This window comes from Tachyglossus aculeatus, chromosome 1 (assembly GCF_015852505.1).
Source record: "Tachyglossus aculeatus isolate mTacAcu1 chromosome 1, mTacAcu1.pri, whole genome shotgun sequence".
Classification (NCBI taxonomy): domain Eukaryota; kingdom Metazoa; phylum Chordata; class Mammalia; order Monotremata; family Tachyglossidae; genus Tachyglossus; species Tachyglossus aculeatus.
This window is the reverse complement of record NC_052066.1, coordinates 99,790,935-99,803,888: the sequence shown is the minus strand read 5'-3', so window position 1 is coordinate 99,803,888 and position 12,954 is coordinate 99,790,935. Positions and strand designations below refer to the sequence as shown.

Genomic DNA, 12,954 nt, shown 5'->3' with positions numbered 1-12,954 from the left:
GCAACATATAGAGACAATCCCTACCCAACAGTAGGCTCACAGTCTAAAAGGTAGAGACAGACAACAAAACATAACAAGTAGATAGGCATCAATACTATCAGAATCAATAGAATTATAGCTATATACACATCATTAATAAAATAGAGTAATAAATATGTATAAATAAAATAGAGTTATAGCTATGTACATATATATACAAGTGCCGTGGGGAAGGGGAAGGAGGTAGGGCAGAGCAGGAGGAGATGGTGAGGGGAGGAGAAGGAGGAGAGGAAAAAGAGGGGGCTTGGTCTCGGAAGGCCACTTGGAGGAGGAGGTGAGCTCTCAGTAGGGCTTTGAAGGGAGGAAGAGAGCTAGCTTGGAGGATGTGTGGAGGGAGGGCATCCATGCCAGAGTTAGGACGTGGGTCAGGGGTCGACATCGGGACAGGTGAGAATGAGGCACAGTGAGGAGGTTAGCGGCAGAGGAGCAGAGGTGTGGGCTGGGCTGTAGAAGGAGAGAAGGGAGGTGAGATAGTAGGGGGTGAGGTGATGGACAGCCTTGAAGCTGAGAGTGAGGAGTTAATTCATAACTACCCCACCACTTAGAATAGTGCTTGACACATAGTAGGTGCTTAACAAATATCACTTTTTTATTGTTAATAGTAGTAGTAGTAGTAGTAGTAGTAGTAGTAGTAGTATTTGTCAGCATGTACTGAGAAAGGGAGTGAGCTCTTTTGGAGAGACTCAGTTTGTGAGATTTTTTTCAGTGCTAATGAAATTCATGAAATGGGGGTTGAGATGAGAGGGAGGTATGGCTTTCTGTGATGGGGTGACAGAAAAGAAACGTTATGGAAAAAGAGTTGTGAGCAGCAGCATTACCTAGTTAGTGGAATGAGCACAGGCCTGGGGGTCAGCAGTCCCAAGCTTCAGTCCCAGCTCCACCATTGGCTGGTTGTGTGACCTTGGGCCAGTTACTGAATCTGCCTCTTAGCCCATGAGGCCCATTGTGGGGCAGCGACCTGAATGTATTGTTTCTAGCATGGAGCTTGGCATTTAGTATATGCTATTACAAATGCCATTATCAAGGATGCCATACAATCAATCAGTCAGTAGTATTTATTGAGCACTATACTAGGCAGTTGGTAGACACTATCTGCCCAAAAGAAGCATTGAGTCTCAGGAGGAGGCAGACATTACAATAATTTATCATTAGGGGAAGAAGTAGTGTGTAAGGATATTTACGTAAATGCTGTGGTGTTGGGATGAGGATGAAAAAGCTTAAGGGAGTCACAGTCAAATATGCAGTCAATGCAGAGAGAACATGTAGGAAAAAGAGAGCTTAGTTAGGGAAGGCATCTTTTGGGAGTTGGGATGATGATGATGATGGCATTTATTAAGCACTTACTATGTGCTTACTTTCTAGACTGTGAGCCCACTGTTGGGTAGGGACTGTCTCTATATGTTGCCAGCTTGTACTTCCCAAGCGCTTAGTACAGTGCTCTGCACACAGTAAGCGCTCAATAAATACGATTGATTGATTGATGTGCAAAGCACTGTTCTAAACGCTGGAGAGGTTACAAGGTGATCAGGTTGTCCCACGGGGGGTTCACAGTCTTCATCCCCATTTTACAGAAGAGGTAACTGAGACCCAGAGAAGTGAAGTGACTTGCCCAAAGTCACACAGCTGACAACAGAGCTGGGATTTGAACCCATGACCTCTGACTCCAAAGCCCAGGCTCTTTCCACTGAACCACACTGGGATGTAAGGAGCATATTGAAGGAGGGGGAATGGTGGACTCTGTTGGGTGCTAAATAAAGGAGAGGGAGTTCCAGCCCTAAAGGAGGACTGACTGGGCAAGAAGTTGGATTATTATTATTATCCTTATTAGTAGTAGTGGGAATTATGGGAAACAGTGTGGCCTAGTGGATAGAGCGTAGGCCTGGGAGTTAGAAGGACCTGGGTTCTAATCCCAGTTCTGCCGCTTGTCTGCTGTGTGACCTTGGGCAAATCACTTAAGTTCTCTGTACCTCAGTGACCTCATCTGTAAAATTGGGATGAAGACTGTGAGGCCCATTTGGGACAGGGACTGTGTCCAGCCCAATTTGCTTGTATCCACCCCAGCACTTAGTACGTGGAAAGGGAACGTGTCCATTTATTGTTGTACTCTCCCAAGCGTTTAGGACAGTGCTTTGCACACAGTAAGTGTTCAGTAGATACGAATGACTGAATAAATACAGTGCCTGGCACATAGTAAGTACTTAACACATACCATTATTACTATTATGATAATTATTTCAGTAGAGTCCCCAAATTTGCTTTGCAAACGAACATAGAAACTAAGAAGCCGTCCTAGAAAATGGAGTGTTTTAGAGTTCTCAACAGTTTCTTTTATAGCAAAACACAATAGATTTTCAAAGAATGGGTTGGATGAGTGTGAGGGACAAGGACTGAGGAACATATGTCCAGGAACTGTTGTTAACGTATTGGAATTCTCCAGTGGCTTTCCACTCTGTAAATTGTTCTACCTCACAGAGCCCCAAATCCCCATTCTTTTTTTTTCCTGTGATTCTGTCAAGACTTGAAAATGGCAGCCATTTTCCAGCAGACCTTGAAAAATAAATTTAAATAGCACTGTAACACAATGGGGATCAAGTCTGAATGTTTTGAGCTCTTTCTGTCTGATATTTCATGTTTAATAGTTCAGAAGAGGTAAAGCGACAGCAGTAATGTTGCAATAATTCCTCCCACTAATGGGCTGGATGTGGCCCCATGTTTTGTAGCCGTGCCCAGATGTCTTTTGGTTCCCTATATTTTCCGAAAAGGCCTGTGATGAATTGGTTGAAGAAATGGAGCATTTCGGGCAGTGGTCTGGAGGAAAGCACCATGTAAGTAGCACTTCCTGCCTTTTCAAGTGACTAGAAGAAGTTGCCCCGTTGGCTGTGTTAGCTTGATTTGAATAATGTCGCAGATTCTCTTTATTTTGGTCCATGTAAAATTAGAACGGATATCACTAGGAAAGGATTTTGAGTCGTCCGGGAAGTTCCCAAAAGCCCGTGTAGGTGAGTGACTTTTCTGTCGATGCCATTGTCATTAGGACAGCCGGATCTCTGGCGGGTATGAAAATGTTCCCACGGACGATATCCACATGCGACAAATCGGGCTGGAGAACGAATGGCTGCACTTTATCCGCGAGTTCATTGCCCCGGTAACGCTTAAGGTCTTTGCTGGCTACTACACCAAGGTAACCATGTCGTCCAGTTATAGGTTACAAAATCTTTCTCCTTGATTAATTCACAACACCCTAGTCGTTCTAGCCCAATATGCATCCCCCCGCCCTTAGACTGTAAGCTGTCATTGTGGGCGGGGAATTGTCTTTTTATTGTTGTATTGTACTTTCCCATGCACTTAGTACAGTGTTCTGCACACAGTAAGTGCTCAATAAGTACAATTGAATGAATGAATGAATAACTTCCCAGCACATGAGTATTTTACTCATATTCTCAGCCCTAATGTGCATATGCAGTACTTTTAATTATTCGTTCAGTTGTTTCATTCTTGTGCATTTGCATTGCTTTCTGCTCTATTTTTTTTTCTACCCCCGTTTTCACTCCCTGCAAGTACTTTTTGTCTCTCTCCCCCATCAGACTTGTAAGCTTCTTGAGGATAAGGAATTTGGGTCTTGCTCTGAAGGATTTGGTACAGCCCCTCCCACTTGGTAGGGAACCAATAATGACCAGTGATTGATGGATTGATTTAACCTCATGACAGATGCCAATTCCAGCTTTACTCTTGTTCCAGGGGTTTGCTTTATTGAATTTTGTGGTAAAATACTCTCCTGAAAGGCAGCGCTCCCTCAGGCCTCATCATGACTCTTCTACATTTACCATCAATATAGCTCTCAACAGTGTGGGAGAAGACTTTCAGGTAAACTTGAACCTTGATTTATTGAATCGTGTCAAAAACAAAACACAAATCAGTGGCTTTAACGTTTCCCACATGCTTAAATACAGTGATGTTATCCTCATGGAAAATGCAGCCTAGAAAACTGAATTGTCTCTCCATGCTTCTTCCTGTAGGGAGGTGGATGTAAATTCATAAGGTACAACTGCTCTATTGAGTCCCCCAGGAAAGGATGGAGCTTCATGCACCCCGGCAGACTTACTCATCTTCACGAAGGACTTCCTGTTAAAAATGGAACACGCTACATTGCAGTGTCATTCATCGATCCATAACTTATTTCCCCTTCAGAAAGTCAAATTCTCTCTCTTTTTTTTTAAGTTTTCTCCCTTAAAAGTGCAGTGTTGTTCTTTGAGAACACAAAAAAACAAAAAACAGTTTTAGAAACAAATTTTATAAAACATCTTTACTTAGGACCCCGAACTGGGAAAAACAGTTTAGAACCATTTGTGGATGCTTCCAAGTATCGAGTCTGAGCCGGGAGTCCCGCTGGGAAAAGCAAAAGAAAAAAAGAAAATATATCCTCCATACTTCTTCACTTGTTGCTGAGAAGACACCAGAATAGAATTGATCTGTTACTTAAATCCCTAAACACAAACATTTGTAGAAGTGTGTGATGGTTGAAATGTTTGCTGCAGAGAAGTCTGGTGGAAAATAGGGGTGTCGCATGTTCATTTTGAGCATGAGGGAGGGAGGGATGGGTGAAAAGAGGGCAGAAATTTCAGAAGGCTGAGGGCTGGGAGGTGACAGATTTAAATGAGTTAATAGGCCAAAAAGCCTTCAGTTTGGGTCTTTCCAGCCTGTATTGGAAATGCTCAGGTCCTTTCAGAGATTTGAGATGAGTAAGTCCAGGTATCCAGCTCAAAAAAGATGTAGAGGCCATCACCCCTGTGGAGTGGGCAGTTGTGCTGGTCAGGAAAACTGGGTTCTAGTCCTGGCTCTGCCCTAGCCTTCTGCGTGGCATTCGGTAAGTTATTAGATCTCTCTTGGACTCAGTTCTCTCATCTGCAAAATGGGGATAGCAATTTACGCCTCTCCCTACCTCATCAACTTGTATTTCCCAAGCGCTTAGTACAGTGCTCTGCACACTGTAAGTGCTCAATAAATACGATTGAATGAATGAATGAATGAATGAATAGGGATGTTCTGGGTTAAAATGAGATCATTTATGTAAGAGAACCTTGACAAAATAAAAATGCTATTAAAAAAACAAGATATCATCATTATTTTAATTAGCAAAAAACAGTCTCTGAGAGGTGGGTTCCCATGGAGTGGGGCTGGTTTAAAAAAATAGCAATTGCAAAAAAGCAGCAAATTGAAAAACCTTGCTAATTTTTGACAACCATAAACATATTAAATTCACATTTGTTTTTACTATAAGGAGAATGGTGGGGTAGGGGGTGGTTTCTGATGTTTCACACTCTTCCTAAAATTCAGGTGTGGTTACAGAAATATGCTGGTTTGGTCAAATAATTTCAGCAGTGTTTCATATTACTGAACTTGAATTACTTGTGATCACCAAGTGGCCTTGAGTAAAATGAACTATTTTTGGAATTACCAGAAAATTACTGGAAAAGGATTCTTTGGATTTAGAATGGTAGTAAATTGTCTAAAGGATATTTTGTAGCATTATTTGAGGTCTGGAATTTTGCATCAAGAAACTGAAGTTAAGTTTCTTGATACAGAACTCCTCTCTGTCTCCTCCCTTTGTGTCTTTTTCCTCCTCTTTCTCTGATTTATTAGTCTGTCTTCTCCCTCACCATTGTTTTATTTAATTTTTTGTTTATTTTTAATGGGATCCGGGTGGGATTGTCATGATTTTTTTTAAAATGAGGTTTAAATATTCCTACTGTAGCTACTGTTGTAATTTAAAGGTTAAACTTGAAGAGAACTCCAAATCATGGTGCCAAAGTCATTTTTCTAACACCATGTGTTAGAAGGCTATGCAAAATAAAAAGTAATTTAAAACAAACAGCTTGGCTTGATTATTTCATTCTCACAAAGACTTGTCATGTAAGTTTGAGTATTATGATGGGGAAAATGAAAAGGCAGAAAAAGAAGAAAAATATAAAGGGCACATGCGCAGAGCAATACTTTTTATTTTGTATCATTTTTTTCCCTCCATGACTTTAGTACATTATGACAGCTGAACTAGGTAAAACTTACACATAAGGATGTTCCTGGCAACAAAATATAAGCATTCCTATAAGAGAAACTGTCCCAAAAGAGAGACAACCCATTTATCAACCCAATAAAATTACCAATCCAAGAAAAAGAGAACAAGTCAACAGGTCCAAAGCAACAGAGTGTACTGGCTCACCCAACTCTGATGAACAGACCAATTGTTTCTGGCCTACAGAACTAACGTTGCTGCCCTCTCAAACTCCTTTTACATCCTCCCAGCATCCCTTACTCCCCCAGTGGCTCCTCCCCAAAATTGGGCTTTTTCACCTCCAAAGTCACTTCAGCTAATTTGATCCCTCTACTGAGGAGAACTTTGATCCTTTGTTGGGGAGGGGAGGAAGTATTTCTTCCTCCTGGAGCTGAAGGAATTGTCTCTTCTTGTAATCCTATTGTCTCTTTCATTTCTGTGCAATTTACCTGCCTTTTGTGCTGCTACCAGTAATTTTCCTATATCCTCCTGCTCCTTTTTTTTAAATATGCATTTGTTAAGCACTTACTATGCTTCAGGCACTGTACTAAGCACTGGGATAGATGCAAGTTAATCAAGTCGGACACAATCCATGTAATACGTGGGTTCACAGTCTCCCCAATTTACAGATAATGGAACAAGCGTAGAGAAATTAAGTGGCTTGCCCAGAGTCATACAGCAAAGTGGCAGTGTTGGGATTAAAACCCAGATCCTTCTGACTCTCAGGTTCACACTTTATCCATTAGAATGTGCTGCTTCTCTCCTCGTGTTATTTCTGCTGCACACATGGTTTGAGTATGGATACAAATCACTCCCTAACCTCAATTGTCAGCCACTTTAATACGGGATAGATGGCAGTAGCTCAGAAGTTTCTGGAACAATTTATTTCCCACTCCTGGGTAACTCTTCCCAAAGGGAAAGTTAATTCGCCTACATAACAATTACTTATTTGTTGGTTCCACCTGGGACCCAGCCATTAACAGGGGAGCAGGCTAGCTAATTGGAGAAGCCGCATGCTTATGTTAAATTTAGTTGATACCAAGTGGTTGGGTGAACCAGATTCAGAGAGTTCAGTCACCACTTTGGTGTCCTGAGAGAAGGATCCAAGGAAAGGCTTGAGAAGCTGGAGTTTATGTAGAAGGTTGATTAGCTGAGAAAGGAGTCCAGGAAAACTTGGTGACCTGGTGGACCACAAAAAAGGTATTTTCTGGGAAAGTTGTAGAGCTGAGAAGAAAACGCCCTGGGTAAAGCATCTATCTTAAGTTGTTGCCTAATTAAGATTCTTGTAGCTAATGTCTTTATCCATGAAATTAAAAAAGGAAACATCTCTGGGAGAAGTCCCACCAGGAATAGCAAACTGAAAGCTTCTGCCCTACACTTTCCCCAGTATATCTGAACCATGAGGATGCTGGGGGCCCTACAGAGACTTCAAAATCCTTTTGGTGTATGTGAGACATACTGCCAACTGTGTTAATTGAGCATGTACAAGGCAGTGTAATGGATTAGGTCTTCACTAGCATTGGGATGGGCCTGCTTAAGGCCTGGTATGTATAGAGAAGCAACATGGCTCCGTGGAAAGAGTCCGGGCTTTGGAGTCAGAGGCCATGGGTTCAAATCCTGCCTCCGTCAATTGTCAGCTGTGTGCCTTTGGGCAAGTCACTTAACTTCCCTGTGCCTCAGTTCCCTCATCTGTAAAATGAGGAGTGACTGTGAGCCCTTTGTGGGACAACCTGATCACCTTGTAACCTCCCCAGCGCTTAGAACAGTGCTTTGCACATAGTAAGTGCTTAATAAATGCCATCATCATCATTATTATTATAGAGGCTACGTAGGTCCCAGGATGATGCCGAGGGGTAGGGAAAGAGGGGAGCAGGGCCAGCCTACCACTGTCCCTGGGGCTTTGGGCCTGGTGATACCGTGGTTGGGGAGGGATAGGCAGAGGACTGGAATAGTTTTGAATAATCAATTCAAGAAGTGGCTATGGGTCAGAGCAGAAGTTCCCCAAAACCTCACTGTCCTAACTCAAATCCTAGTAGCCTCCAAGACTACATCAAAGCTTGGGCATTATGCTCAGATCTTCCAACCTCAACCACCTAATGACCAGTTGTCTGAATATTGTTTTTTGCTGACCAATCATCTGTATCGGGCCCTTCCTTTTTGCAGAGTACTTTACTAAGCACTTGGGAGAATACAATAGAGAAGGTAGACATAATCTTTCCCTCAAGGAGATTACCTTCTAGCGGTGGCGGGCAGAGCGGGGATGATAACCAGGCATTCAAATAATTGCAGGTACAGGGAAGCAATCGAGTTTAAGGGTATTCATTCACTCAGTTGTATTTATTGAGTGCTTACTGTGTGCAGAACACTGTACTAAGCACTTGGGAGAATGAAACAGAAACATTCCCTGACCACAATGAGCTTGCAGTCTAGTCTACTAAAATGAATAAATCACAGTTATGCACAAAAGTGCTGTGGGACTGTGTGGGGAAGCAAAGGGAGTGGGATAAGAAGAAAGAGGGGGTTTAGGGAAGGCCTCCTGGAGGAGAGGAGAAGTTCCTTCAATAATGCTTTTAAGGTGGAGAGAGTAATTATCTGGGGGATTTGAGGAGGGAGGATGTTCCAGGACAGAAGCAGGATGTAGGCAACGAGGGGTCTGCAGTGAGATAGGTGAGATTGAGGGACAGTGAGAAGGTTAGCATTAGAGGAGGAAAGTTGAGAGGTGAGGTAGGAGGGGGCAAGGTGATGGAGTGATTGAAAGCAGTTGGCGAGGAATCAAGGAGTTGTTTTTTGAAGTGGAGGTGGATGGGCAACCACTGGATTTTTTTGAGGAGTGGGGTGACATGTCCTGAGTGTTTTTGTAGAGAAAATGATCTGGGCAGCAGAGTGAAATACCGACTGGAGTGGGGAGAGCAGGAGGCTGGGAGGTCAGCAAGGAGGCTGATGCAGTAATCCAGGTGGGTTAGGACGAGTGATTGTATTAACATGGTGGCAGTTTGGATGGAGAGGAAAAACTGTAGGGCTAAAGTGTGAATATCAAAGTGTTTTAGGGACGTGGACTTAATTGAGAAGCAGCTTGGCTTAGTGGATAGAGTCCAGGCCTGGGACTAAGAGGACCCAAGTCCTGATCCTGGCTCTGCTACTTGGCTGCTGTGTGATGCTGGGCAAATCATAACTTCTCTTTGTCTCAGTTTCCTGATCTGTAAAATGGGGATTAAGGCTGAACTCCATGTGTGACAGGGACTTTGCCCAACCCGATTATCTTAAATCAACCCCAGCACTTAGTACAGTGTCTGGCACATAGTAAGTGCTTAACAAATACCATTATTATTATTACATAATGGTAATAATTACCACTATTATTACTACTGTGTGCTCTTCAGTAAGTGCTCAAATAATAATTGATACTATTTTTAATTATTATTAATACCTGAGTAGATGCAACAAAAGGGATGGAGGAAAGTTGGGGAAATTAGAAACTAGGAAGCAGCACAGATGAGTGCCTCTTCTTCAAGCCTCTGAATGGAACAACTGTCAACCCCATCTTGTGAGTGGATGGAGCCCAGGGTTTCTAATTGACTCTAATGGGAATTTACAAGGATCCTTGTTTGTATCTGTATATGAACCAATATGTATGTGTACCTCTATAAGTACAATATTAAAATATATACAGTGCTCTAGCATAGACAGTGTGGCTAAAGAGCATGGCCTTGGGAGTCAGAGGTTGTGGGCTCTAATACCGGTCCTGCCAGTTGTCAGCTCTGTGACTTTGGGCAGGTCACTTAACTTCTCTGTGCTTGTTACCTCATATCTGTAAAATGGGATTAAAACTCTGAACCCCACATGAAACAACCTGATAACTTTGTATCTATCCCAGCACTTAGAACCATGCTTTGCACATAGTAAACACTTAACAAATACCATCATTGTTAGACTAGCTAATCAAGCATTTAACCTGAGGCTGTACATATACATCTCACTGAAGTGGCTAAAATTCTTTTTTTTTCTTTTTTTTGTCCTAAAGTGGAGAAGCAGTACTTATGAAAAGGGGGGAGTATTTTCAGGGTCACATTTTCCTTGGGAGAGGGATTAAATGCCTGACATCTAATCAAAAAAGTCAAATTAGTGAAGTTTCTGAAATAAATCAGTCCACTCACAATTTCAATTTTTAAATAATGTTCTCAGGGTGGGTACCAGGGAATGTTGTGGCTGGACATAAAATTGGGGTGAGGACTATGGCTTGGACCAGGGACTGATGATAAAATTTTGTAACTAACTTCACTGTTAGCAGTGGAGTGTAAGAAGATCGACTTGTTAATGGTTGACCTTGAATTATTTTCTTTTTGGATTTGCTATATAATCATTAACAATCGATTGATGGTATTTGAGTGCTTACTCTATGCAGAGCACTGTACTATTAAAAAGGAACGTGTCCTATTGGAAAGGGGACAGAACTAGGAGACCTGGATTCTAATCCTTACTCTACCCACTTGCCTGCTGTGTGACCTTGGGCAAGTCCCTTAATTTCCTTGTGCTTTAGTTAACTCATTTGTAAAATGGGAATTAAATACCAGTTCTCCCTTCCACTTAGACTGTGAGCTCCCTGTGAGACTGGGATTGTGCCTGATCTGAATATAGTATCCCAGTGCTTAGCACAATACCTGGCATATAGTAATAATAATAATAATAATAATAATTTTGATATTTGTTAAGCACTTACTATGTGCCAAGCACTGTTCTCAGCACTGGGGAAGATACAAGATAATCAGGTTGTCCCACATGGGGCTCACAGTCTTAATCCCCATTTTACAGATGAGGTAACTGAGGCCCAGAGAAGTAAAGCGACTTGCCCGAAGTCACACAGCTGTTAAGTGGCAGAGCTGGGATTAGAACCCATGACCTCTGACTCCCAAGCCCATGCTCTTTCCACTGAGCCACGCTGCTTCTCTAACACTGTGCAAACCACTAGCATAATAATGATAGTGATATTTAAGTGGTTACTCTGTGCCAAGTAATATATTAAGTGCTGGGGGAGATACAAGATAATCAGGTCCCACATGGGAGTCCCAGTTTAAGGAGGGAGAACAGGTATTGAGTCTCCATTTTGCAGATGAGGGAACTGAGGCACAGAGAAGTGCCTTGCCCAGTCAATCAGTTGTATTTACTGAGCAGATAAGTGGCAGAGCTGGGCTTAGAACCCAGGTCCTCTGACTCTCGGGCCCATGCTCTTTTCACTAAGCCATGAAATCAATCTTGTTTTCTGAGCACTGAGCTAAGAATCTGGGAAAGTATGAGTTGATAGACACAGTCCCTGCCCATAAGAAGCTTAAATAAGTGCTGTGAAGTTAGAGAGGTGGATATCAATAGCTTAAAAAGTACCAATATATGATAAATGCAGAAGTTAGAGTAGGGTAAATGTGAGAAGGGTAGGGTAAATGTGAGTAGGGTAAATGGGGTGAGAAGCACTGTGGTGTAGTGGAAAGAGCCTGGCCTTGGGAGTCAGAGTCTTGGGTTCTAATCCCAGCTCTGCTACTTATCAGCTGTGTGACTTTGGGAAAGTCGCTTAACTTCTCTGTGCCTCAGTGACCTCATTTGTAAAATGGTGATTAAGTTTGTGAGCCCTACATGGGACAACCTTATGACCATATATCTACCCAGCACTTAAAACAGTGCTTAGCACATAAGAAGCACTTAACAAGTACCATTATTATTATTATTATTATGTGGGCTTAGTAGGGGAAGACTTCATGGAGATGTGCTTTTTTGTTGTTGTTGTTGTTGTTTGTTTGCTTTTTAGTAAGGCTTTGAAGGTGGGGAGAGCGGTGGCCTACACCTTCAGCCTACAACCCTTCATTCTACTTCTCTTCAGGCTTCCAGCCCTTCCCTGTGTACCTCACCATCAAAGTCTTACTACTGGCTTTAAGATAATCCATTAACTTGCCCTACTTTCTCTCCTCTATTCATCCTTCATTCCTCTTTGTTCCTCCCAAATCAGCCTTCCAGCGGTAATGCCTTCCTGACTCTCCCTTCTTCATCCTCATAATCTCACTGTTCCACGGTTTTAGAGCACCTCTCTCACGAAAACTGACAGATCAAAGTTCTCCCCACATTGAAAGTCCTTCTAAAACCACCACCTCCTCCAACAAAGCTTTCTCATATCATCTTCTCCACACTCTACACTGCATAAATCCATCATCTAACTCTAGTTTATTTCTGAACTTTGTACCCATCCTCAGCACTCTTGTATATATGTTCAATTGTATAATCATTTTGACTACTTCAGTTGTAAATATTTTATATTAATAATTATAATACTTAAGTGCTTACTACATGCCAAGCGCTGTTCTGAGTGCTGGGGTAGATATGTTAATCAAGTTGGTCACAGTCCCTGTCCCACATGGGGCTCACACTCTTATCCCCATTTTACAGTTGAGGGAACTGAGGCCCAGAGAAATGAAGTGACTTGTCTATGGTCACACAGCATACAAATCCACTCTTTTCTCTCCATCCAAACTGCTACCCCATTAGAACAATCACTTATTTTATCCTTCCTAGATTACTGCATCAGCCTCCTTTCTGACCTCCCAACCTCCTGCTTCTCCCAACTCCAGTCCATACTTTACTTCATTGCCCAGATTATCTTTCTACAGAAACATTCAGGGCATGTCATCCCCCTCCTCAAAAATCTCCAGTGGTTGCCTATCCACCTCCTTATCAAACAAAAACTCCTCACCATTGGCTTTAAGGCTCTCCATCACCTTGCCCCCTCCTACCTCACCTCCCTTCCTTCCTTCCACAATCCAACCCACACACTTTGCTCCTCTGGTGCTAGCCTTCTCACTGTGCCTCCATCTCTCATCTAGCTGCCG

The 12,954-nt window shown here is 42.5% G+C and overlaps 1 protein-coding gene across 2 annotated transcripts in view; it reads left to right on the top strand.

Annotated features, from left to right (window-relative positions):
* The window catches only part of PLOD2 (procollagen-lysine,2-oxoglutarate 5-dioxygenase 2), a 116,058-nt gene extending 110,171 nt beyond the window's left edge, over positions 1 to 5,887 (top strand). For both annotated transcript variants that reach the window (XM_038748722.1, XM_038748714.1), the window contains 4 exons: positions 2,760 to 2,864; positions 3,074 to 3,220; positions 3,778 to 3,903; positions 4,056 to 5,887. In XM_038748722.1, coding sequence (XP_038604650.1) covers positions 2,760 to 2,864; positions 3,074 to 3,220; positions 3,778 to 3,903; positions 4,056 to 4,211 — 534 coding nt within the window. In that variant the 3' untranslated portion in view covers positions 4,212 to 5,887. The remainder of the gene's footprint in view (positions 1 to 2,759; positions 2,865 to 3,073; positions 3,221 to 3,777; positions 3,904 to 4,055) is intronic.
* The last annotated feature ends 7,067 nt before the right edge of the window (positions 5,888 to 12,954 follow it).